Here is a 27,691-nt window from a genome sequence, read left to right on the forward strand (position 1 = left end):
ATGGGGATAATAATAGCACCTACTTTGAAGGATTGTTGGAAAGTTGAAATGAGATAATATTTGTAAAACAGCACCTAGTTAGTGCCTAACATTTACACTTATTCCCTGCTCCACACCTTCCTTTCTCCTTTAGCTAAGTCATTAATCTGTCAGTACCTTGATTAGTTATCAAGGACTATAATCCTGGAGTCTGGAGAAGAGTTAAAAGATCTTGAATGTTTAGTTAATAACTGCCTAATGCTCTACGACTTTATTCACAGAACATCCCTCTTGGCTTTACAGGTGCTGGGAGCTTAACGTTGGGGACTTCAAGTGGATTTATCAAGCACCTATATTAGCAGCCATTGGGGTAAGTTTAATGAATTTTAAATGTTAAATAAACTTAAAGCTTCAACTTGAAGCTAAATTCACTTTTAAAAAATAACAAATGGTAGAGAATGAATTTAATAATTTATTATTTATTATATATATTATAAATTTATTATAATAAATTGAATAAATCTGGTGAAATATCAAGAAAGATGATGTGCCTATCATTTTATTCTAGAGCGGTTTACTAGTATAAAATAGCTATGTAAGAAGAGTCTCTAGTACAAGGACTATTTTCCAAGATACCTAGAGAAAAGGGCCCTGAGTATTTTGAAACATCAAATAAAAATTGAAAGAACTTCCCATCTATTCTATCTGCTGGTCCCTGTGGCTGCTCCTCAGGTTTTATAAGAGCTCAGGAAAAGAAGCAATTTAACAGGGAACCATGTTTATCTTACAGTTAAAACCCATATAGTGATATGTATATATATACATATATATATATATACATATATATACATATATAATGGTAAGACTAGTAGGTCTTGAAACTGCCCCTTCGTCATTCCTTGCATTTTATTTCTCTCCCTAGATTTAACCTACTAAGCTCTACTATCCATGACAGTAGAAGGCATCATGGATAAGTTACCAGTTCCATTTCAATAGTATTAGGAGGATGAGAAGTAGTTAAGTTAGTCTACTAGCATTTATTAAGTACTTACTATGTGCCAAGCTCTCTGCTAAGTACTGGCAATACAGAGAAAGGAAAGAGAGACATAACATCATTGATATAGAGCTTGGAGCAACCTTAGTCCTTATCCAGTCCAATTTCCTCATTTTACAGATAAGGAAACTAAGACACAGAGAAGTTGAATCACTCATCCAAAGTCTCAGAAATAATAAATAGTAAAGTGAGATTCAACCAATTCCTTCTTGATATAAATCCAGCCTTTATTCTGTAGGTTGTTCGAGGGCAAGAGTTGGGTTTTTATATTTTTGTAAACTCCTCCACAACACTTAGTTCAATTCTAACACATCCTAAATCAAGCTACTTATCTATTGATTTAAATTTAACTTCATAGTATCTTCATAACACACTTGGCCTCTCTTTTTTAAGAGTCTGATGTGGTTTTCCTCAAGGGTTAGTTTTTATTTATCTGCAGAAAAGCTCACAGGTTCAAGGACAGAGGGGAAGGAAAGAAGAAGATATATTTATTAAAGATAAAGTTTGGCAGGATCTATTGCATGAGGAAGATAAAAATGCACAGAGGGCCTCAGATCAGAAATAAAACCCCCAGGAGACCAAGAGCAAATCCAGGGTTCTGAACCTCTTTAGTTTGAAGTATAGACAGGCACAAAATGCAGCACATTTGTAATAAAACCCTCTTGCATGTTTGCTGAGGCATACTAAGTGTTATCAGACTAAACCAGACTCCCTAAGAGAAGCTTGGAGGATGAATTTGGGGCAAGAGGATGGATAACTTAAAGGTATGAACTTTAATATATTTTACTTTTTGTATTTTAATGCGATGATACATTACCACAGTGATAAAACAGGCCTGGCCTTCCCTCCACCTCCTTGAAACAATATTACTGGTCCTAACTAAGAGAGAAAGCTAAACTTTTTATAAAACCTTGAATTCTTAAAGTAGATTTTTGTATTCTATCTTCTGATAAATCCCTTACCTATCAATTTCTACATCCTTTCCCAACATACTTTTGTAGTCCTTTATTCTTTTGTTATTCTTCCTCTGGTTCTCTCCCTTGTCATGATTTCTCTCTTTTTAAAATTTATTTTAAGATGTTTCCTTTCCTTTGTTCCCAGTTCAGAGTTAAGTATACACTCAACATATGATGTAAAACAAAACTGATGCAAAGCAAAATTGGAAACAGAAGTAAAACAGTGAAAGGAAAGAAAATTAAAAGAAATTATCTTTGGGGAAAAGTTAATCTCATGAAAAAAAGCTTTAATTTTTGCTTACATACATAAAAAACCACTGAGTTTAAAAAATGACTATATGGAATAATAACATTAATGCAATTAAGAGGCATCTAGATTATTATTCACTATCCAATTGAGGAGGGCAGACAATGATAATTCCAAAACTTTTCTTTGGAATGATGTCATGATACTTAAGAGATCAATAAAGGGAAAGGAGAATAAAGGATGTACATAGAGGTGGGAGGACAGGATAGGAAATGATATGTTTAAGATTATTTCACCTTTTAAATCATGTTTGGAGACATAAGAATCCCTCAGAAGAAAAAGATAATTAGGTCTTTTGATGACTGTAAACCTCACTTAGGACATCTGATAGATATGTCCCAAAAATCTTACTACAACTTAAGACTTTTATAATAGCCTTTTTATCTCTACCCACATTTCAAATAGCAATCCAGCCCAAAAGATACACCCATCTGAAAGTCTCTATTGGCTGCCATCTTGTTGCACAAATGGGACTTAAAGCGTATCTTGATAGTTTTTAGTCTACCAAGTTTAGTCAAAATTGATTGCTTCCTTTGAAAGTTATCACAGAATGGATAAATGTGAAATACTGAGCAAAAACAAGTGAGGCAGGGATCTCATTCTGTCTACTCAGTGTTTTAGGAAAGGGCAAAATGTAAAAGGGAGAGAACTGAAAGGAATAATAAATAGGATGGGAGTAAAAGAAAACCAAATTAAAAGAGTATACAAAGTAGTGTTTGAAAAGATATTGGGGAAATGACGTGAAGGGGCTGCCAAAATTTTTATACTTGTCTGGGCAGGGAAACACTAATGAGAGGGTTAAGAACTTGAGGGCAATATGTGGAAATGAAAGAAAGAAATACTTCATAGGAGGATGCTCACTTGGAACATGTTTGAAGGAGCAACTTAAAATGAATGTGGCCACCTAAAGATCAAGGACCTGCCATGTTTACTAGTAATAGAAGCCAAAATTTTGATAAGGCTCCTAGAAAACTCTGTGTGTGTGTGTGTGTGTGTGTGTGTGTGTGTGTGCGTGCGCATGCGTGCGCGCACCTTTAAGTTGGTAGGAACATAACATGAAATAACTATTCAAAAAATGAATGTTTCAGAAATAAAATAGATAATACAAGGAGAAGGAAAATGGCAGAAAGAAGGAAATTTTAAAAATCAGAACTGAGAAAAGGAGGAATGTAAGGAGAAAGGGCCCAGCAAAAGAGAACTGGAAAATGAATATTTACAGTTGTTCATTTCTGTGTCAGGTTGGCAATTTATTGTTTTAAATGAAAAACAGTGCAACGTACCTATGTCAGTTGTCTCATTTGATTTTCACAGCAGTCCCATGAGCAGATCAACCAAATATTATTATTCCTAATTTACAATTTAGGAAACTAAAACTAAGAGTTTTAAGTGACCCTCAGTTAGCCAAGAAATAAGCACTCTCCTAGGTTTCAGTCATCTGTCAGCAAGGAAAATTTATGGAGAGAAAATAAATGGATGAATAAGTGAAAAAACTTTATTAAGTATTTGTGTCAAACATTACGCTAAGCACTAGAGATGCAAATTCAAGAGCTATGACTTCCCTGCTCTCTAGGAATTTACTTTCTAACTGAAGAAGAGAATACACACAGGGGAGTGGTAGCCAGGGAATGGTGTTTTGGTCTGACAGGTCAAGGGGGATAGTAGGCAGTACAACAGCGTAGCCAAGTGACATTTGGTTTTTCCAGAAGCAATGGAGGGATTAATTTGACTATAGTTATCAAAACAAAAGAATATGTTGGGGAGGGATGGGGGGAAGAGGGGTGTGAACTGTACTACTCCTGGGTGAGAGGGCCAAAAAGGGCTAGAGTGAAGAAGAATGGTTTCAAGTAGTCCATAGCCAAATGGCTTAACACTTTCTGGGCATTCAAATATATATGTGTGTGTGTGTGTGTGTGTGTGTGTGTGTGTGTGCGTGTGTGTGTGTGTGCATGTGTGTGTATACATATATACACACACATACACATAGGCATATTAGCACACATATATACATACACATACATAGCATGTATACAAATGCCATATATTGTATAAACATGCATGTGTGTTGTGCATATGTGTATACATGCAGATGTATGTATATGTACATATATACATATACGTATATATACATGTATACATACACACAAAAATATTTATAGATATATCTACATGGCAGCTAGGTGGCACAGTGGATAGAGCACTGGGCCTAGAGTCAGGATGATTTGAGTTCAAACCCGGCCACAAACACTTACTAGCTGTGTGACTCTGGGCAAGTCACTTTAACCCTCTTTGCCTCAGTTTCCTTCTCTGTAAAATGAGCTGGAGAAGAAAATGGCAAACTACTCTCGTATCTTAGCCAAGAAAACCCCAACTCCAAATGGGGTCACAAAGTGCCAGACACAACTGAAACAACCAAATAACAATAAGAGGAGAGTAGAGGAGAAGGGAGGGGAGGACTGAGAAGGGCAAGGGGAGGGGAGGGAGGGGGAGGGAGGGAGGGAGAGAGAGAGGATTAAATGTTTTCTACTGTGCTAAGTGTTAGGAATCCAAATACAAATAAAAAGAAAGACTATGAACAAAAGGATTGCTTTGCTGCTTTGAAGACCCAATTGAGATTCAATAACTTGCACATAGTAAACCCAGTCAGCATGGTTGAGATTTCTTTCATCTCTTTTCACAGCATATGGAGTAGGAACAGAGGAGGTAAATAGTAAGAAGATTCCAGGATAGGAGGTTGGTAATATACAAAATAATGATAGGACAGATAAGGAATTCAAGAACAGACAACAGGATAGAGGTGAAATGGTTCATGAAACAGTCAAGATTGAGAGGAGGAAAGGCAGGAGCAGGGGTGTTGGCCAAATCATGGTGAGGATAAACAATGAGTTTAGGAGGAAGAAGGCATAAGGAAAAATGGGATGATCAAAGGTTGAATCTGTGCCTAAGGTCTCATAGCTTTCCATGGTATTGTGATATGCTGCTAAAAGTTAAAAATAATATATTATTTTAAAAAGAAAGTAAAGTCTAAATGAGCAGTCATGGCTATGTATTGTGGGACCCAATGTGATTCTATCTACTCACACCACTGTGTGCCATTTTGGAGGTTATTACATGGAATCTTAAGCAAAACCTTCCTATTGTGTGAGATAAGTTGGTATTGCCCTTTTTAGGATCGGGGTGTAAACTGATCTTTTCCAATCCAGGGTCACTGCTGAGTTTTCCAAATTTGGTGGCATTTTTAGTGCCACATTTAAACAGCATGATCTTTAGCTCAACTGGCTTTCCATTGCCTTCACTAGCCTTATTGTTAGCAAGCTTCCTAAGTCTCACTTGACTTTATCCTCCAGGATTTAGGGTTCTAGATCAGTAACCACACCATCTTGGTTATTAATGATAAGATCTTTCTTGTCAAGTCCTTTTGTGTATTCTTGCTACCTCTTCTTAGCTTCTTCTACTTCTGTTAAGTCCCTACTATTTTTGTCTTTTATTTTGCCCATTTTTCTATGAAACATTCCCTTGATACCTTTCATTTTCTTGAAGAGATCTCTTTTCTTTCCCATACTATCATTTTCTTCTATTTCTTTGCATTACTCATTTAAGAAAACCTTCTGATTTCTCCTTGCTATTTTCTGGAATTCTACATTCAGCTAGGTTTATCTTTCTCCATTCTCCATTATCTTTCAATTTCCTTCTTTCCACAGCTACTTATAAAGCCTCATCAGACAGCCATTTGTCTTTCTTGCTCTTCTTTTTCTTTGGAATGTTTTTATTTCTGCTTCCTGTACCATATGACAAACCTCCGTCCATAGTTCTTCAGGAATTCTACCTATCAGATCTTAAATCTATCCATCAATTCTACTTCATTTTCACAAGCATGTTATGTCATACCAATACAGTCTGAAGCTTTTCCCTACTTTCTTCAACTTAAGTCTGAATTTTGCAATATAGAAGCTCATGATCTGAGCCACAGTCAGTCCAGGTCTTATTTGGATTGACTATAAAAAGCTTTTTCACCTTTGGTTGCAAAGTACAAAATCAATCTGATTTTGATATTGACCATCTAGGGATGTTCATGTGTAGAGTCACTTTTGGGATTATTGAAAAAGAGTGTTTATTGTGACCAGCAAGTTATTTTGACAAAACTCATTTAGACTCTTCCCTGCTTCATTTTGTACCGCAAGGCCGAATTTGAATGTTATTCCAATTATCTTTGGATTTCCTACTTTAGAAGTGCAATTTTCTATGATGAATGTGACATCTTTTGGGGGTGTTATTTTCTCTCTTTTTTAGCTGAACTTTATTCTTGTTTTAGCATGTATCATCCTCATGGCATTCCTCTATTTTGGCCTTTGATATTTTATTTTTCTAACTACCTGTAAAAACAATTTTTAAGATTTGATTTTTTTTTAAATTTTGAGTTCCAAATACTCTCTTGCTTCCTCTCCCCTTCCCAAGACAGTAAATAATTTGCTATAGGTTATACATGTATAGTCATGTAAAACATATTTCCATATTAGGTTGTGAAAGCAATGCTTAAATCTACATTCAGACTCCATCAGTTCTTTCTCTGGAGGTGGACAGCATTTTTCCTTATAAGTTCTTTGGAATTGTCTTAGATCCCTGTATTGCTGAAAATAGCTGTCATTCACAGTTGGTCATCATGCAATAATGCTCTGTTACTGTTTACACTGTTCTCCTAGTTCTGCTCACTTTCACTTTGTATCAGTTCATGTAAGTCTTCCAGGTTTTTCTGAGGACAAACTAATGCACAATAGTATTCCATCATAATCATATACCACAACTTGTTCAGCCATTCCCCACTTGATGAACATCCTCTCAATGTCTAATTCATTGTCACTACAAAGAGCTGCTTTATTTTTGTACGTGTATGTCCTTTTCCTTTTTCTTTGACCTCTTTGAGATACGGATCTAGTAATAGTATTGCTAGTTTAAAGGGTAGACACAGTTTTATAATTCCTTGGGCTTAATTCCAAATTGCTCTCTAGAATAGTTGAATCAGCTCACAATTCCACCAACATTGCATTAGTGTCCCAATTTTCCGACATCTTTCCAACATTTGTCATTTTCCTTGTCATACTGGTCAATCTGATAAGTGTGAGGTAGTTTTTTGGTGTTGTTTCTAAAAAATATTACAGGTCTTCATAGAGCTGATCAACTTTGGCCTCTTCATCATCACTGGTTAGAACACAGACTTATATTGCCAAGATATTAAACTGTTTGCCTGAGATTCTTTTTGAGATTATACCCCAATACTGCTTTTCTCACCCTTTTATTTACTATGAGGGCTATTTCATTTCTTCTAAAGGATTCTTGCCTATGGTAGTCCACGTAGTGATCACCTGAATTAAATCCAGCTATTCCCATCTATTTAAGTCCACTGACATCTAAAATGTCAATGTTTAATCTTTCCATCTCCTGTTTGATCACATCTAGCTTATCTTAGTTCAGAGATCTTACATACCAGGTTCCTATGCAATATTAATCTTTGCAGCATCAGACTTTCTTTTTGTCACTAGGCACATCCACAGTTGAGCTTCAAACTCGGTTGACTTGGGCTTTGGCCCAGCCACTTGCTTAGTACGGGAGCCACTTGTAATCATCCTCTGCTCCTTCCCAGTAGCATGTGGGGCACCTTCCAACCTGAGGAGCTCATTTTCCAGTGTCATATCTTTTATCATTTTAATACTGTCCGTAGAGTTTTCTTAGAAAATTGGAGTAGTTTGCCATTTCCTTCTCCGGTGGATCACCTTCTGTCAGGATTCTACTATGACCTCTCCATGTTGGGTAACCCTACATAGCATAGTTCATAGTTTCATTGAGCTATGGAAACCCTTCCACCACAACAAGGCAGTGACTCAGGAGGGATTAAGCATTACTAGTTGGCAAGAATCTCATGTTCCAAGACTCCAGCTTAGACAACCCTTTTATTTTTAAAATAATTACATTAGCTTTGTAAATGGAAAAGCAACAAATTTATTTTTATTAAATCAGATGTAATATTCTTTTATTTAATTTATGTCAGTGAAAAACACTTCAAACAACCAAAACTGTTCCTCCTCTGTTACAGTCTTTTCATCTTTAGGATGATTTTATTTGGACTTCCCTAGAGAAAAATGTGCCATTAATGTCTATAGCACAGCTGTGTCCAGTTGTCTGAAGGGTCAGGTATAATATAGGAAGCTATGAAACACATCTAGATAGCAGAAGCTCATTTTCTAGAATCTCAAGTCACCTAAGAATTGTGTATGCTCACTGGAATACATTTGATGGAGAGCCGGAGGGTGGCATGGTATAGTGTATTGAAATCTGGCTTTGTAGGCAGGAAGACCAGTCTCCTCTCAAACACTTACTGTCTAAGGACCCTATATTAATCACTCAACCTGTTAGTCCCCCCAAGCTACTCTTTAAGACTGCAAGTTTCAGAGTAAATGGAGTTTTTCACTGGGAGACCCATATACTGATGAAATCACAAGCCTAGTTTAAAAAAAAATTAAATACTAAACAGGCCGGTCCTCTTCTCTTTATTTCTTTCTAAAAAAAATAACCAGATACCAGGGAATCATCATGTTTGTATACTAGTATTTTTTTCTTATGCAGAGCTTCAGATTTAAAATCAATTTCTTTAAAATATGGAAATGTTCCAAGTGATCTTCTGAAGTTCAACTACACAAAGCCAGGAAGGGGAAGAATGTTCTGGGAAAGAGATTTAAGATTCTGAGGGTTGAGGTAGTCTTGGTGAACCTGATGTAACAGCAGGGGAAGGGCAGGTGGCTAAACTTCCCAACTTAGCCTGTTTGTCCTTCGTACTGGAAGAGGACCATGACATCTGAGAAATGATGACATGACTTGCAGTTGACTTTGATTTGAGTGAGGGAGGGCTGTGTAAGGTCACCAGCCTCACTTTCTCCTTCAGAGCCATCTGGGTCCAGTGGCTTGATGTTCACCAGAATGACTGGAGATGGCCCAAGATGCATTAGGAAGCCCTGGCCCTTTTAGGCTAAGGTCTTTTCAGGTTCTCTCTTTGAGTGAGGTAATGCCCATTCAGTGAATAGGCCCCTTTAAGAAGTTAATCAAGGGATGGCCCCTTTAATCCAACTTAGCCTAGTTTAGAAAGAACCACATCCTTAAAGATTTTCTTTAAGTTTGACCTAAACCAATTCAAAATCTTGGCTTTTTCAAAGTACGTGAATGAAATTTTGCCACTTAAATTTTCACCTCTAACTAGACTGCATACGCAGCACCACCACTACCACCCCAATCCATCATGAATCAAAGAAGGTTAGTGTGGGAGGAGAGTAGGGCTTGGTTTGAAGGACATAGAATGGATCACAGGGAGAAGAAGAGCATGGGGACAAATATTTATTTAGTACCTACTGTGTACCAGGCACTGTGCCAAGTGTTGTTTTTTTATTTGTTCCCTTTTTTTGCAATTATTTAGTTTGATTCTCACAACACTGCTGGGGAGTAGGTGCTCCTGTTAGTCCCATTTTGCAGTTGAGGAAACAGAGGCAAATATTAAATAACTTGCCCTGAGTCACACAGCTAGTGTCTCAGAATGAATTTGAACTCAGGTCTTCCTGACTCCAGCCTCAGTGCTCTATCCGTTCACTATGCCTTATCCCAGCACTTAGCACAGAGTCTGGAATGTAATAGTTGCTCAATAAGTGGTTATTGACTGACTGTGCCACCTAGCTGTGTATTGATGGGCCAGTATCACCAGAAGGGGCCAGAGCACAGGCTCATCTCCGCACATGCTCTATTACACAGCCCAATTCAGAACAATATTCATGTGTTCCATAGGGTATGCTTCAAACTAGTCCCACTCATCCCCTTTGCCCTCGCCTGGCCTACCAAGTCCACTACATTAGAGGTGGAAGGAATCTCAGAGGCCTTCTAGTATAGTCTGTACGTTAATAGAAAGACCTTTTCTTACAGCATCCATGTTAAGGTCACTCAACCTCTCCCCTTAAAGAGCTTCAGGGATAGGAAGTTCCCAACCTCCCCAGGCAGCCCATCCACAGCTCTAATTTTCTATCTCAGGAGAAAAAGAGATCAGCTAGCATCAAGAGTGAGAGGGAGAACATTGTGCCAGAGGAGAGATGTAGTCTTGGGAATGAACACTAGGCATCAAAGAAAGAAGGAAACAAGCATTTATTAAGTGCTTACTATGTGCCAAGCACTATGCTAAACCCTGGGGACAAAATCCCAAGCCTCTGCCAAAGGAACACAATACATAGAAAGGAACTCAAAGAGGGGTGGACAAGAAGGAGAAGGTACCCAGCATGGGGGCATGGTTTTGAAGTATGGTTTTAAAGTCTAGAAGCCAGGAACAAGAGTGGGGAAGGAATGAAGTCTAGGCTGGCCTCCTATAAAATAAAAAATGGAGGCTCCAGGAGGAAGCATCAGTGGTAGGAGGGGACAGGCCTTGGAGAAAGATGTCTAGATTGAGAGGGCTGTGGGGTCAGGAACAAGGCCTGGAAGAAAAAGAAGGCAAGGGGAGGGCCCAAGGAAATATAATTTGGGGAACAGATTTATCTCCAACCACGAAGCATTATTTCCGTTTAGCACAGTTTATATAGATACAAGTACTAACATAAGTTACTAGAGGGAGATTCAGTACTCATGACTGGGCAGTGCATATAAAATAATAACAGATTTATTATTTTACCTACCAAAGAGGCACTGTATAGAAGTAGATAAAATGACAAAACTCACCTGAAGAAACAAAAAATGTAGATAGGATCTCATGTAAATAGTAAAAAACAAAATCGGAACAATGTGCAGACTTTTAATTATACTATAAAGCATTAATCATCAAAATTACTTGATTGCTGTAGTCTAGTCGTTTTGAATCATGTCCAACTCTTTGTGACCCCATTTGGAGTTTTCTTGGCAGAGATACTGGAGCAATTTCCTTCTCCACTTCATTTTACAGATGAGGAAACTGAGGCCAACATGGTTGAGTGACTTGCATAGGCTTACAAAACTAGTAAATGTCTCTGACCAGATGTGAACTCAGGAAGATAAGACTTCCTAACTCTAGGCCCAGCACTCTATCAACTGTGCCACCTAGCTGCCCATGGGGTCTACTAAATATGTTAAACACACATATAATTATAGCATATTAAAAGAAAATTGGAAATATTTGCAGACTTTTAGTTATCCTATAAATTATCAATCATCAAAATTACTTGATACTGCTTTATAAAAAAATAGAAAAATGGATCAAAGGAGCATCCTGGAAAAGATAGATCTAGAATAATTAAATGCAATGGCCCAGTGTTTGATAAACCCTAAAATTTAAAATTATCTTAAGAATAATTCCCAATTAGGCAAGAACTATTATGAAAACTGGAACGAGATTTGGCATAAATTATTTAAACCAATATCTTACTTCAGATACCAGAGTAATCTCCAAAAAGCATATGAACATTGAATATTAAAGATAATATCATAAAAATGAAATTATAAGATAACTTTCACTAGAAGGAGGATTCTTAACCCCAAAAGGGCTAGAGGTGACCACAAAAGATAAAACAGAGAATTCCAATTTCAAGAAATTAAAAAGCTCTCACAAAAACAAAATCAATGCAAGTAAGATAGGAGAAATAGTTAATAAAAAATTTCATATCAAATATATCTGATTAGAGTCTGGTATCTAAAATATATTGTTAACTAACACAAATATATAATCAAAAGATATTCACTAATTCTTAAGGAGTCAAAGGATATGAAGAAAGCTTTGTAAATCAGGACTGAACACTATTTTTAAAAAAATTTAAATAAATTTATTTTTTATTTTTAGTTTTCCGTTCCACAAGTTTTGGAGTTCCGAATTTTCTCTCCCTCCCTCTCCTCCCACCACCCCGCAAGATGGTATGTAATCCAATGTAGGCTCTACATATACCTTCACATTGATCTTATTTATATAGTAAAGGACTGAATTCTATTAAGAACCATATAAAAGATAATTCCAAATCTGGTTGTAAAAGCAAAAAGCAAAACAATTCTGAGGTTTCACCTCATGCCCAGAAAATTGTCATAGATGACAAAAGATGGAACGCTCCATGTTGGAGGGGTAATCAAAAGTTGTGCACAATAATATGCTACTGATGGAGCTGGGAGTTTGTCTAGCCATCTTGGAAAGTAGTCTGAAATGATACTAAAAAAGTATGTAAAATAGCCATAATCTTTAACCAAGAGATCCTATTGCTTGGCATACATCCTGAGGAGGTTAATGATCTTTAAAAATCCATATTCCACATACATGCTAAAATATTTTAGCAGCAGTTTTTTGGAGCAGCAAGACATAAAATGGAAAAGCATTGATCGAGGGAATGGCTAAATAAGTACGGTACGTGTAAGCATAGACTATTACATGAATGTGATACAATAGAATAGACATGAAGAATACACGGAGGCCTAGGAAGGTTCCTATTTTTTATGTGAAATGAAGCAAACAGAACCAGCAAAACAATCTAAACGATGACTGTCGCAATGGATATCGAGTAACAAAAACAAAATTGAAACTACGCACTGTCATTATAACCAAGCTAGGCCTCCAAGAAGAGATAGGAGAACGTACTTCTTTCTCTTCATTGCAGAGATGGGGCTCTAAGATGCTGGAAGACAGGATATCCTGTCACACTTGATTAATGGGTCCGTCAGTTTTGTGGAACTTGGCATCTAGCATCCGATTCAAATTGCCTTTCTTTTGTAGAGAGAAATCCCTCTACAATGACTAATAGAGCAAGGCTAATGTAAAATTTGTCCAGAAGGATTAAGAGTTAGATCCTAAGACTGTATGCTCCCCTAGCATTTTTGCCAGTTATCCTTAGGAAAAAGGGAACTACGTTGTATTTGGAAATTATTTGTATTTATGCTGTCTTGGAAACACTGTAGCATGATATCTATGGGCCAAAATGACTTTGAAGATTATGCTTTTTTTTGATGGACCTATGACGTCATTGATGAGTATTCCTTCCTACGTTGCCAATTGCACCCTCTCCAAGCCTTCTCTTGCTACATGTTTTCATCTATGCTTTGAAAGAAGTGTTCCATAGAAAATTGGTCCAATGAAGGTCTTCCTTTTGTCCCTATTGTCTTGAGCATACCAGTGTACAATTTGGACTGTCCATTTGGCATCTCTAGTTCTTGCTATATGAATTTCCCACCCCTTTTTCTAGTTATATATATCTTCAATCATGAAAATATTATTATAATATATAATAAATTATTGTATACATAATATAATATATATTATATATATTACCATATATGTCTGGAACAAAGAAATTACCACGTATGAGATAATATCTGGCCTGGTTTTGTCCTCCATGAATGGTTTTTATTATTCTTTGGTCTTTGTTTTTGTTCCTGTAATTGAATTTCCTTGGGGATCGTGGTGCAGTATGAACTATAACCATTAGGTATCACAAGGAGAATATCAATTTTAAGGAGCTGGGCTTTGGCAGCTATAAACAATGTACAATCACTTAAATTAATGCATATATATATATATATATATATATATATATATATATATATACACACACACACAGTTTAGCCCTATCTCTTCTTCTTCCTCCATCATATTTCCAGTTCATTATTAGAACCATAACTAGGACAGGGCAATCAGAGCTTTGCCCCAGAATACTGGGATTTGGAAAACACCACAATTTAACCACTTATGCAGCTTGAATCAACAGGAATCATAACTTAGTTGACAAGGAAAGTCAAATTAAGTCAACAAGCATTTATTAAGTAGTGTTTCAGTCATTTCCTTCTCCAGCTTATTTTACAGATGAGGAAATGAGGCAAACAAGATTAAATGACTTGCCCAGGGTCACACAGCTAATAAGCGTCTGAGACCAGATTTGAATTCAGGAGGATGAGTCTTATTGACTTTAGTCCCAGCACTCTATCTACCTTGGTACCTAGCTGTCCAAAGCATTTATTAGCCAGTTATTATGTGGCAAATATTACTCTAATTATTAGGAATATAAATAAAAGAAAAAAAGAAAGATAGTCCCTGCCTTCAAGGAGCACAGAAAAAGAAGCTGAAAGGGGGAAGAGAGGGAGAAGCAAAGGTATCCAAGAGAAGACCTGGTGGAGAAAGTCTGGAGAGTTAAAGAGTAGATCCCTGAGAGGAATAAAGAAGTGGTTGGTCCAGGAACATTTTTTGAAATGGGGAAACTGGGAGGAGCCAGTCAATCAGAAGAAGGGGTAGAACATACTTCCAGTATAAAGATACCAGGATCAAATTGAAGTTGCAAAGTGAGGGATGATGCAGTGGCATGGAGGAAAGTCTAAAGAGTTAGGAGACGAGCCCAGAAACGAAAGAAGCTAATAAAGTATAAATTACAGTGAGAAACTACTCCAACTTTGTTAACAATTTCCATCTGTGAGTCACTTTAGTAAATAATTCTCCCTTCTGCTAAATTGAATTTGTCCTAATTACTGCTCATGTTACAAAATTTTTTGAGACCCTACTCTATACTGCTTGCCAAAGGTGCTAAAATAGCTAGTTATGGCTCTTCTGTGAACATCCAGGATCCACATATTGACAGAATAATTCAATAAGCTAGCTACCAGCTTTATATCAGTATGTAGGCTTTATCAATATGTGTCATCTACTTTGTTTTTCTAGTGTTTACAGTCAGACTTGTCTCTTTGCCTCTCAAAAGACTTTTCTGAAGAAACTTGGTGATGTTTTAGGGCTTGAGTGACAAACCTATAGAAAAATAGTTCTTTGCCTTTCCTGTGTCATAGACCCTTTTGGTATCAGTCTGGTGAAGCTATGGGCCCCTTCCCACAATAATGTTTTTAAATGTATAAAGTAAAACACACAGTATTAGATAGTAATAGGAACAATAAGCATAATATTAGCTAACATTTATGTAGCCCTCACTATGTGTCAGTAACTATCCTAAGCACTTAACAATTATTATCTCATTTGGTCCTCACAACCACCATGGAAGGTATATGATAGCATTATCCCCATTTTACAGGTGAGGAAACTGAGGCAAACAGAGGTTAAGTGACCAGGGTCACACAACTAGTAAGTATCTGTGACTGGATTAGAACTCAGAGCCCCTTGACTCTAAGCCAAGCATTCTATCTACTCTGCCACTAATTACATTAAAATAGAATTGTGATGATTAAAAAAAATCATCCACAACCAAGTGCATGGACTCCAGGTTCAGAACCCCTTCTATAGAAGATTTCTAGTAGCATCTCATCTTCTAACGTCTATTAAATGTTAGAAGGATGAATGTATTAATATTGATTTTACATTATCTAGATACCATGATTTCAATATCAGACCATTTAGAAGGTTGTTTGTTCATTCTTTTTTGTTTTTTTACGAGGGACAAGGCAGGGCAATTGGGGTTAAGTGTCTTGCCCAAGGTCACACAGCTAGTAAATGTGTCAGGTGTCTGAGGCCAGATTTGAACTCAAGTGCTCCTGACTCCGGGGCCGGTGCTCTACTCACTGAGCCACCTAGCTGCCCCTGTTTGTTCATTAACTTAATATACTGAACATGCAAATGAATACCATGTCTATTGGATGAAACTAAATGTATGTGTGTGGGGTAGAAGGGGTGTGCGTGCGTGTGTGTGTGTGTGTGTGTGTGTGTGTACACACAAACACATATATTCTGGTTTGACATTTAAAGAAGTGAAGCAAAAATAGCCATCCTTATTCACAAGACTTACCAGACTATATTGAGAACATTAAGGAGGGCTTAGTACACTTTAGTGTGAGGCTTAAGCATCTGAAGTTATCTCAATTTACAAATATGCAGAGAACACATCTGCAGCTACATTCCCCCAGTGCATGGATGTGAAGTTAGAGCTTCTCAATCACAATTTAGCCAGCCCTCTTTTTTTAACCAGAGTAAGATTTTTAAAAATGATAATGATGGAATAAATTTCACAACTATACACCAAGGACCTATCCGGTACAGGATATTGAAAGAGATGGGTCTTATTTGTTCTTTGAACTTCTCGTATTCAGAATTTGAATGTCAGAAGTCATTTACATTTAGAGGCACAAAGGTACCCAATAATACCTCGTGGTTTGACTGGTTTTTGATATCTTGGTGGCTTATTTTTCTTGGAAGTGAAAAACTAACCATGTGTTAACTAGTCCCTAGGTAAGTTAAATCCCATCATACCTGAGTAAGAAATATCCAATAGGAGGGGCGGAGCCAAGATGGAGGCTGGTAAGCAGGGACTAGCGTGAGCTCCGTACCGAGTCCCTCCAAAAACCTATAAAAAATGGCTCTGAACCAATTCTAGAACGGCAGAACCCACAAAACAGCAGAGGGAAGCAGGGCTCCAGCCCAGGACAGCCTGGATGGTCTCTGGGTGAGGTCTATCCCACACAGAGTTGGGAGCTAGGAACAGAGTGGAGCAGAGCCCAGCATGAGTGGCGTGGACCAACAAGACCAGCAACCGGGCAGAGCATGCCCTAGCGCCCTGAATCAGTGAGCTGCGGCAGTTACCAGACTTCTCAACCCACAAACACCAAAGATTGCTGAGAAGGTTAGTGGGAAAAGCTGCGGGAGTGGAAGGAGTTTGCAGTTCGGCTGTTGTTGCTTCCGGCTCCAGGCCCACCTGGTGGGAGGAATTAAGTGATGGATCAGAGCAGGAGTGCACAGCCTGCTGAAGATCTAAGCCCAGTCTGGGTTGGGAGTTCTTGGGGAAGGAGCAGTGCTGGTGTGGCAGAGCTGGCACCTCCCCCCAAAAGTGGAACATAGACCTCTCTAGTCTACAAGCAGTCATACCCCACTGAAAAACTCAAAGTTAGTTGGCTGGGAATATGGCCAGGCAGCAAAAACGCACCCAGATTCAGTCTCAGACTTTGCATTCTTTCTTTGCTGACAAAGAAGACCAAAACATACAGCCTAAAGAAGTCAATAAAGTGCAAGAGCCTACACCAAAAGCCTCCAAGAAAAACATGAACTGGTCCCAGGCCATGGAAGAGCTCAAAAAGAATTTGGAAAAGCAAGTTAGAGAAGTAGAGGAAAAATTGGGAAGAGAAATGAGAAGCATGTGAGAAAACCATGAAAAACAAGTCAATGACTTGAGAAAGGAGACCCAAAAAAATACTGAAAAATACACTGAAGTAAACAACACCTTAAAAAATAGACTAACGCAAATGGCAAAAGAGCTCCAAAAAGCCAATGAGGAGAAGAATGCCTTGAAAGGCAGAATTAGCCAAATGGAAAAGGAGGTCCAAAAGACCACTGAAGAAAATACTACTTTAAAAATTAGATTGGAGCAAGTGGAAGCTAGTGACTTGATGAGAAATCAAGATATTATAAAACAGAACCAAAGGAATGAAAAAATGGAAGACAATGTGAAATATCTCATTGGAAAAACCACGGACCTGGAAAATAGATCCAGGAGAGATAATTTAAAAATTATTGGACTACCTGAAAGCCATGATCAAAAAAAGAGCCTAGATATCATCTTTCAAGAAATTATCAAGGAGAACTGCCCTGATATTCTAGAGCCACAGGGCAAAATAGAAATTGAAAGAATCCATCAATTGCCTCCTCAAATAGATCCCAAAAAGAAATCTCCCAGGAATATTGTCGCCAAATTCCAGAGCTCCCAGATCAAGGAGAAAATACTGCAAGCAGCCAGAAAGAAACAATTTGAGTACTGTGGAAACCCAATCAGAATAACCCAAGATCTGGCAGGCTCTACATTAAGAGATCGAAGGGCTTGGAATACGATATCCCGGAGGTCAATGGAGCTAGGATTAAAACCTAGAATCACCTACCCAGCAAAACTGAGTATCATGCTCCAAGGCAAAATATGGATTTTCAATAAAATAGAGGACTGTCAAGCTTTCTCAGTGAAAAGACCAGAACTGAATAGAAAATTTGACTTTCAAACACAAGAATCAAGAGAAGCATGAAAAGGTAATCAATAAAAAGAAAAAGAAAAATAAATTGCAAGGGACTTACTAAAGGTGAACTGTTTTGTTGACATTCCTACATGGAAAGATGACAAGTATGATTCATGAGACCTCAGTATTAGGGTAGCTGAAGGGAATATGCATACATATATGTTTATGTATATATATATATATATATATATATACATATATATATATATATGGGTGAATGTGTATGTATGTATATATCTGTGTGTGTGTCTGTGTGTGTGTGTGTATACACAAATATATACACATAGAGAGAGAGAGAGAGGGAGAGAGAGCAAGCGGACACAGGGTAAGTTGAAGATGAAGGGAAGATATCTAAAAGAAATAAAATCAAATTAAGGGATGAGAGAGGAACATACTGAGAGAGGGAGATAAGGAGAGATAGAATGGGGTGGATTATCTCGCATAAAGGTGGCAAGAGGAAGCAGTTCTGTGGGAGGAGGGGAGAGGGAGGATGAGGGGGGAATGAGTGAACATGGCTCTCATCAGATTTGGCCCAAGGAGGGAATACCATACATACCCAATTGGGAATCTTACCCCACAGGAAAGAAGAGGGAAGAAGATACAAAAAAATGGGGGGGATGATGGAGGGGAGGCCTGATGGGGGTGGAGGTAGTCAAAAACAAACACTTTTGAAAGGGGACAGGGTCAAGGGAGAAAAATTCAATCAAGGGGGATGGGATGGGAAGGAGCAAAATATAGTTAGTCTTTCACAACATGAGTATTGTGGAAGGGTTATATATAATGATACACATGTGGCCTATGTTGAATTGCTTGACTTCTTAGGGAGGGTAGGTGGGAAGGGAAGAGGGGAGAGAATTTGGAACTCAAAGTTTTAAAAACATGTTCAAAAACAAACAAAAATGTTTTTGCATGTAACTAGAAAAATAAGATACACAGACAATGGGGCATAGAAATTTATCTTGCCCTATAAGAAAGGAAGGGAAAAGGGGATGGGAGGGGAGTGGGGTGACAGAGGGGAGCGCTGACTGGGGAACAGGGCAACCAGAATATATGCCATCTTGGAGTGGGGGGAGGGTAGAAATGGGGAGAAAATTTGTAATTCAAACTCTTGTGAAAATCAATGCTGAAAAGTAAATATGTTAAATAAATAAATAAATTTTAAAAAAAGGAAAAAATAAAAATTAAAAAAATCCCATCATACCTGACTTCAAGGGACTGTCTATATTCTTTTCTTATTTTATAATTGGATTATGCTCATTGTCACTGAAAGTAAACATTGGCATTGCTCAGAGTTTAGAAGCCTGTTTTACAGAGATATTAGTTGCCATGAGATTTTTTCCATGTACTCAATTTTGCTGAGTATAATTTAATTCAATAACAATTTTATTTAAACAAGTCACCATACTAATTCATTGGCAGAACAGGGTAGTTCCTCAACTGGAAAGAAACAGTAACATTTGAGGAAAAATCAAACAGTATTACTTTATATAAACACAGATGCAATCATCTATATTCCAGTAACATGCCTGCAGTGTTTGTGGGTGGAGGGCAAGGAGCAGGAGGGAGAAGGAGAAAAACAATCCCGTATGTGCATGATGGCTTTCTTGTTTTTGTTTTTTCTGAATCTAGCTTCCTTTGGAAATTACAAAAATCATTTTCTGTGTCTGATTCTTCCTTCCAGCATTAACATCTTTAGAACTGAAGTGATTGGCAATATTTCAGGCAGGCAGAGGAGAGAGAGAGACTGCAGAGGGTTTGTGGCAATGGGGACCAGTTACTATTGTTCACAGACAAGGGGGTTATTTTTGGATCCAGAAAAGCGTGAACTCATGTTGCGTTACATAGCTATTAGTCACATGGTAGGAAATCATAGGTTAGTGTACTTTTTTATGTAAACACTTGCAAATTGCAGTTGGTGTCCATTAATAACTTCTGGAAAAATGATTGTCGTTTTCTTTAGGGTAGAAACCATATCACACTATCTCCTATTTTTAGCATAATGCACTGATCACATAGGAGGCAAAATCAATACTCAACACATACATACGATACACACACTATCTTCAAATATCCATTATATGCAAAATATTATACCAGTCCTTTGGAAACATAGCAGGAAGACGTAGTCATAATTCTGGCTGTTATAAAAAAAAAAACATTAGAGTCCAATTGGGAGGATGAGACATTAAAAAAAAATAACCCCAAAGAGAAACAACATTAAAAAACTAATTCCAGAGAAGTATGAGACCAAGAACTGGTTCTGGCAAGGAAGGACTCATCATAGGATATGGCATGCATGAGCACATGTTAATTATCACCAGTGTATGACTCAGCTACCTAATCAGATCCCACTTATTGGCATACAGAATCCACATATTTATAGACTTCCTCTAGCCAGAGATAAAACTGTTTTGGCTTGATAATAATGGCCATTTATATAGAACTTTAAAGTTTACAAAGTTCTTTGCATACATTACCATTTCCCAATGATTCTATCTTTGTAAGTCTCTCTTCTCTTGACCTCTTCTCTTCACTCACATGGCCACCAACCCAATCCAGGTCTTCACAGCCTTTGCCTGGACTACTGCAATAACTTCCTAATTGGCCTCCCTGCCTCCAGTCTCTCCCCTCCACCAGTAACTCCTCCATTCAGTTGCCTAACGCATATTCCTAAAGCTCAGGTCTGATGATGTCAACCCTGTGTCCAATAAATGCCAGTGGCTCTCTATTACCTCTAGGAATACAAATAGAAAAGTGAAAAAGCAGCCTGTCTTTTAGGCAGCTTTCACCCTCCCAATGGATATGTATTCTAGTGAATACAAGTACTTTGATACTTTAATTGATCTGTGATCTTATGGATGTGGATATTCTTTCCAATGGTTCAGATTTCAACCAATCTATGCCTTCTTCTCTTGTGCAGATCTTATTCTAGCAACTTCTTACTTTCTATCATTCTTCTTTTGTAAATACAGGAGAAAACACATGATTTGTGCATGGCCAAAGAATTTTTCACCATGTGACCAACCTACTTACAAACCTTTGTACTTAGACTGGCTCTTATAAGGCAGATATAATCTATTACTGGTACCACACTTGAAGATTTTCCAGTATGGTAGAAACTGATGAAGCCTATGTTCCATAGTCGTAATTTTTAAGAACTCAGGGTCACCACCACACCATGATTAAGCACTTGGGGGCAGGAGGTCCTGTTGAAGAAATAGGTAAATGAATACAGGATAACTTAGCCTAGTGCCCAGAATATAGTAAGTGCTTAATAAATGCTTGTTGTTTTTGATTCAAGTATTAATAACTGGGGTGGGAGAGAGGTGAAATCCGGAAGGAGGTGATGTAAAAAGTTGTACCTGAGGTGAACCTTGAAAAAAAACAATAAAATCTTCTAAGAGTTAGAGGTTAGGAGGAAGCGCTTTTTGGTATGGGAACAATGTGAAGGCAAAAAGGTAGGAAATGAAATTCTAAGTTCAAACAATAACGGGTAGGTCATTTTTCTTATGGGTTGTAGAATGTTTGAAGGGAAGTAATGTGAAATGTCTAGGAAGGGAGGTTGTAGTCAGATTATGAAGGTCTTTAAATACCATACTGAAGAGTTTTGATTTGAGTCTAAAATTGAAGCCACTGGAAAAATTTTAACACTAGGATGCCATGGTCAGATCTTTGATTTGAGAAGATTGTTTTAGTAGCAGTATGGAAGATATAATTAGAAAAATGAGAAATTTGAAGGAGGAGGATAAATTAAGAAGCTATTGTAAGAGTTCAGGCTAACGGTAAAGGGAGTCTGAATTAAGGTGGTAGCCATAGAGAGGTTTTGGAGACAGAATTGGGCAACTGAATGGATGTAAAAAGACTAAATGAAAGTTGTTATACATTGAAAATAACTGTGGGGATTGGAAAGATGGTGGTACTTAGCAAAATTGGTAATACTTAGCAGAACTGGAGGAAGGGGAGGATTAGGATAAAAGATGATGGATTCTGGGCTGGATATTTTCAGTCTGTGATGCCTACAGGATATCTAGATGGATAATGTCATTTAGTAACTGTTGATACAGGACTAGATTGGGGAGAGGTTAGAGATATGTGCAGAGATTTGGAAATCAGCCAAGATATGATAGTCAAAGCTTGTTTTTTGGCACATAGTCACATTGTTTTATATCTGGGAAGAACCTCGAGATAGCTAGGTGGCACCATAGTGGATATAGCACTGGGCCTCTGGAGTCAGGAAGACCCATCTTCCCAAGTTCAAATCAAGCCTCAGACACTTACTGTCTGTGTGACCCTGAGCAAGTCACTCAATCTTGTTTGCCTCAGTTTCCTCCTCTGCAAAATGAGCTAGAGAAGGAAATAACAAACTGTATCTGGTATCTTTGCCAAGAAAACCCCAAATTGGGTCACAAAGAGTTAGACATGACTGAAAATGACTGAACAACTATTACATTAAGGTATCCATCTTATCCCACAACCCAGTCAAGGAGAATTTTTTCTTAACCATCTACAAGGTAACTATCCCACAATTATCCTCAGAATATTATTTTGATATTCAATAGCCCTTAATATAATGATGTTCTTCCATATGTCTAGCCAAAATTTCCTCTGCTTTAATCAATACTAAAAGTAATCACAGTCTTCCTTTACATTTCTTCAAAACAACTCACTTTTCTTCAGTTTTGTTTGGTCTATTCTTCAACAATCTTTGGTTAAAGATGTATTACTTTCAAAGAATTATGCTATTATACTTCTCTGAATGCCCTCTAATTTCTCCATATTTGTATCAAAGTATTTACTGATAAAAATTGTTTTTTTAATTTCTAATAGGAATAATTATCTCAAAGTAAATTTATATGCCTTTTGTCAAAAATTGAATTTCATAGTCGTTTCTGAAAACACTCACTATTTCCTCTTCCCACGTACCGGCTCCTAGATTTTAATCCCCACCATAACAAAAAGAATAAAGCATTATGACCACTTTTGATGATGTGTACAACGTTCTACTCCAATAATCCAACAATTTTTTGTGAAGATCAGAGAGATACACTTAATTTTCTGCTCTTTTGGTTCTTAATTGATTTTTCAATTACTCAATGTTCATCTGGTTATTGGATCCAATGGGGACTGATGAGAAAATCTGTGTCTAGGCATGAAAGAATGGGGTAAGGAGCAGTCACTAGCCTGAAACTATTCAGTGAGCAAAGAGCAAGAACAGAAGTGAGCAGTATTCATTGACTCTGGACCTGGAATAAAGTCTCAGATCCAGCCAAGCTCAAGCTAAAGCATGTGGCAGATTTTTGAAGACAGGAAGCTCGAAGCAAAAGGAAGCCCATATTTCTGCACCTCTGAACCTACAGAGCTTTCCAGCTGTTTGTGGCCAAGACCAGCAGCAATCTAATGGAGCTCTAACAAGGTGCAAGTCCATTCTTGGAACCCTGGACTCAAACAAGTTTCAGGATCTTGCAAAGTTTAAACAAAGAAGACAGCAATTAGACTTTGTGTTAGGTTGATAGCTTTGGACCCAATGTAAGCTTGCAAGTCCCTAGCCTGACCTCTCTCTATGATCCCTGCAGAATGCATCACTCAGCGCCTGGAGAAAGCAGCAACAAGAGGATCAAGAGAACACAAAACCAAGCTGGCCTCAGAAATTTCTTCCAGAAGTGGGTAGTACTTGGCCCTATCAAAAGTCCGTATTTGGGAAGTAATGCTGAGAGAATGAACAAATGACAAAAGAAAATCATATCCCACGATAAGAGCTATTATGATGGCAGGAACACACAAGTCACAAACCTCAAAGAAGAAAGTAATTCCAAAATATTTACAGGATAAGCTACAAAATAAAACACAGCTTGGTCACAGGTACAGATAGAATTACTTAAAGAAACTAATCAAGAGATTACAACGGGGTTTTTTAAATGATTTTATAAATGAATTAAGAATGCTAGCAGAAAGAACTTGAAAAAATAGAGCTAAAACTTGGAAAGAGAATTAAGAGCTTAGCACAAGAAGTATACACCCTTACACAAGAAAGACTTTTTGGAACTTAGAATGAACCAAATAGAAGTTAATGACTCCATGAAATAAAAAGAAATATTAAACAAAGTCAAAAGACCAAGAAATAGAAGGAAATAGAAGGTATCTTCTACAGAAATAGCTGATCTGGAAAATGGATAAAAGAAAGTAATTTAAAAATCATTGGACTACCTGAAAAACTGGGCATGAGATGTAATGAAATCATAACTAGATCTCTTAGAACCAAAGAGAAAAATAAAAATGGAATCCATCAGTCACTCCATGAAAGAAACTCCAAAATTAAAACTCCCAGAAACCTCATACCCAAAATCAATAGCTTCCTACTTAAAGAAAAATTAATACAGTTAGAAAAAAAAGAATTAAAGAACTGAGAAGCCAAAATCAGGGTCACACAAGATATAGCAGTTAACACTACGAAGGAGCAGAGAGCTTGAAATATGATATTACATTAATGATGGCAATATTCATAGCCTTTGGTCCAAAAATCCCACTGATAGGAATGTATACTTCTCCGGGTAAGTCAAAGATAGATAAAAGGGCCCATGTATACACCAAAATAGTCACAGCAGCACTTTCTTTTAGTAAGAACAACTAACTGAGAACAAACAAAAAGATAACCATTAGTGATACAGAAAACATTGTTTAAGTTTGTTTTTTTAATGTGCCAGGCCCTGTTGTCATTCACCGAAGGACAAAAAAACAAGCAAAAAAGACAAAAAGGCTCTAATCTCAAGAGAAAATTAGGATGCAGTGAGAAAAGTGATAAGAAAGGTATTAGCTCAGAGGAAAGGCTACAGGGGAGGAGGTAGATAAGTCTGGATAATAATGAGTGGATCTTGGAGTGAAGTGAAATGATGAAATGATAGTCTGGACCAGTGTAACAGAAGCCACACTGGCATACCCAGGATGGCTGCTAGTGCAGGTTCTTAGATCTGATTTACTAAGAAAAGCAACTTAGAAGGGGTCAATGATCTTCTTTGATTACACAGAAAAAATACAAAGAGAAATAAAGACCAACAGACAGTCAAAGCTTTACATCCACCACTGAATTGAGAGAGCCTTTAGCTTTGAGGAGTTGGGGAGTCCTGAACATAGACACTCAGAGCCATGACCAGGGAATCACAATCTTTTTCTCATAAGTGAGCAACCAAAGCAAAAGCTCACCTCTCACAATATATAGTCTTTCAGCTAACATGCTCAGAGTCAGAAGGCATCACAACTTGACTCATTGCCTAATTAGCTTATTAACCAAAGGTGTGCAAGCCTTCCTATTTGCAAGCAAGCTTCCCTTAATGGGCTCCATGTGAGGCCTATTAATGGGCAGGGAAGGTCTTACACCACCACCACCCACCACCACCCACCACCACCCACCACCACCCACCACCACCCACCACCACCCACCACCACCCACCACCACCCACCACCACCCACCACCACCCACCACCACCTCCTCCCCGCCACCCTGCCCCATTAACATTACAACCAGGGACTCATCAGCTGAAAAAAGAAAGGCACTGGGTGGAGGCATCTCCGAGTTAAGATTACTTGGGGAATGGCTAACCAAATAATGGTACATGGATGGATGTAATTGAATACTACTTCACCATGACAAATGATAAAAGTGAAATACTTAGAGAAGCATAGAAATTATTATGAATTAATGCAGAGTGAAGTAAGAACCAGGAAAATAATTACTTAATTACTTGTTTAGTCATTCAATCATGCCTGACATTTCATGGACCCTAGCATGCCAATTTTGTCCACGGAGTTTTCTTGGCAAAGACGCTGAAATGATTCTCCATTTCCTTCTCCAGTGGATTAAGACAAACAGAGGTAAAGTGACTTGCCCAGGGTCACACAGCTAGCAAGTGTCTGAGGCAGGATTTGAACTCAGGTCTTCCTGACTACAGGCCCAGTGCTCTATCTACTCAGCCACGTAGCTGCCTCCACTTAATTACTTTAACAACGTAAATGGAAATAACAAAAATAAAATTGACCATGGTGAAATTAGAATGATCAACACAGGCCATGGAAAAAAGGTGAGAAAATGCTCCTTATCCTCTTTATTACAGAGGTGGGAAACTATGGGTATGGAATATTGCATATACTGCCAGACACTGGTAATATGTTGGTTGGTTTTGTTGATTTAATATACATAATACACAGACACACATATATATATGTATATATGTATATATGTGTGTGTATATGTGTATATGTATATGTGTATATACACAGACATACATGTATATAGTCTTCTATTCAAATCCTTTCTCACATTGTATGGCTCACTGAGTAGAAGAAATTGGAAGGCTAAATTTATAAATAAAGGAATGTGATATAACAACAAAAGACATTATATTATAAATTACTTTTATCATTTACCACTTATTTATTGGCTCCATAGATTTGTGTCATTATCTTGTATATCTTAGATGTCAAATGTATCAGTCACGATTTTTAATATTTTCCCTTTTCTACAATTTTTCTTATTCTTTCTGCGATTTCAGTTGTGTGAATCCTTTTTTTAATTTCATGCGATTAATTTATTTCTTGTTTTTTGTGATCACATACATCTTATTTTTGGTTAAAAATTACCTTCCCAACTATAGTTACAAGGGTTGCCTTCCTGAAGTCTCTTTCTTTACGATGTAACCTTTTGTATTCAGGTTGAGGTTATTATTATATATATATTTTATAAGATGTTAGTCTAAACACCTAGTTTCTAGCAAAATGGTTTCAACTTTTTCCACTAATTCTTGTCAAATAGAGAATCTTTTCCTCAAGTAATTTATGTTTTGGGGTTTGCCAAACATTGAACTGGTTTTTAAAAATTACTTTTGGTTCTCATGCATCTAAATCCTTGAACCCGTCTGCTTTTCTAGTACCAAATCAATCTGATAATCATAATAGTTGATATTGTGGCATGACCATCCTTATAGTTCAATTAGAAAATTTGCTTATATATGATATGCCTATATAGGGCTTTAGAATGGTATGATATAATGAAGCTTTTGCTTTAAAAGATAAATAATTATGAACAAATATGGCCCTGCAGCACATAGGGACATAGTGACCTAGTCTACTAGCATCTGAGCTAAAAGGTTGTTCCCTTTGTCCCACAAATAATTTATTGTGTTCCTAAAGTATAATCCATCCCATAAGTAATAAAATAAAATTGAAATGGCATAAGAATCACATCATGTCAAAAATTACACTAAGAAAAATATTTCATTTGAGTTTACCATACTGCCAAATCCCCAGGAGAGGGCCAGCCATTTAGAACTCACCAACAGTCTCACATAGTTCAGGCAAGTTCTGACTTTTTCCACATAAGAGGATTTGCAGCAAAGCTTGTGGGATTCCTGAAGGTGGGATGAGACAAGAACTTTAATAAGTAGGTGTTTAAATTTGCAAGAT

General features: G+C 37.4%; 1 protein-coding gene across 1 annotated transcript in view; it reads left to right on the forward strand.

Moving 5' to 3' along the window:
• Positions 1 to 27,691, forward strand: part of PTH2R (parathyroid hormone 2 receptor) — a 76,919-nt gene that overhangs the window by 32,050 nt on the left and 17,178 nt on the right. The window contains 1 exon segment of the mRNA XM_036757129.1: positions 261 to 349. Within this exon segment, the coding sequence (XP_036613024.1) occupies positions 261 to 349 (89 nt within the window).

This window comes from Trichosurus vulpecula, chromosome 4 (assembly GCF_011100635.1).
Source record: "Trichosurus vulpecula isolate mTriVul1 chromosome 4, mTriVul1.pri, whole genome shotgun sequence".
Taxonomy (NCBI): domain Eukaryota; kingdom Metazoa; phylum Chordata; class Mammalia; order Diprotodontia; family Phalangeridae; genus Trichosurus; species Trichosurus vulpecula.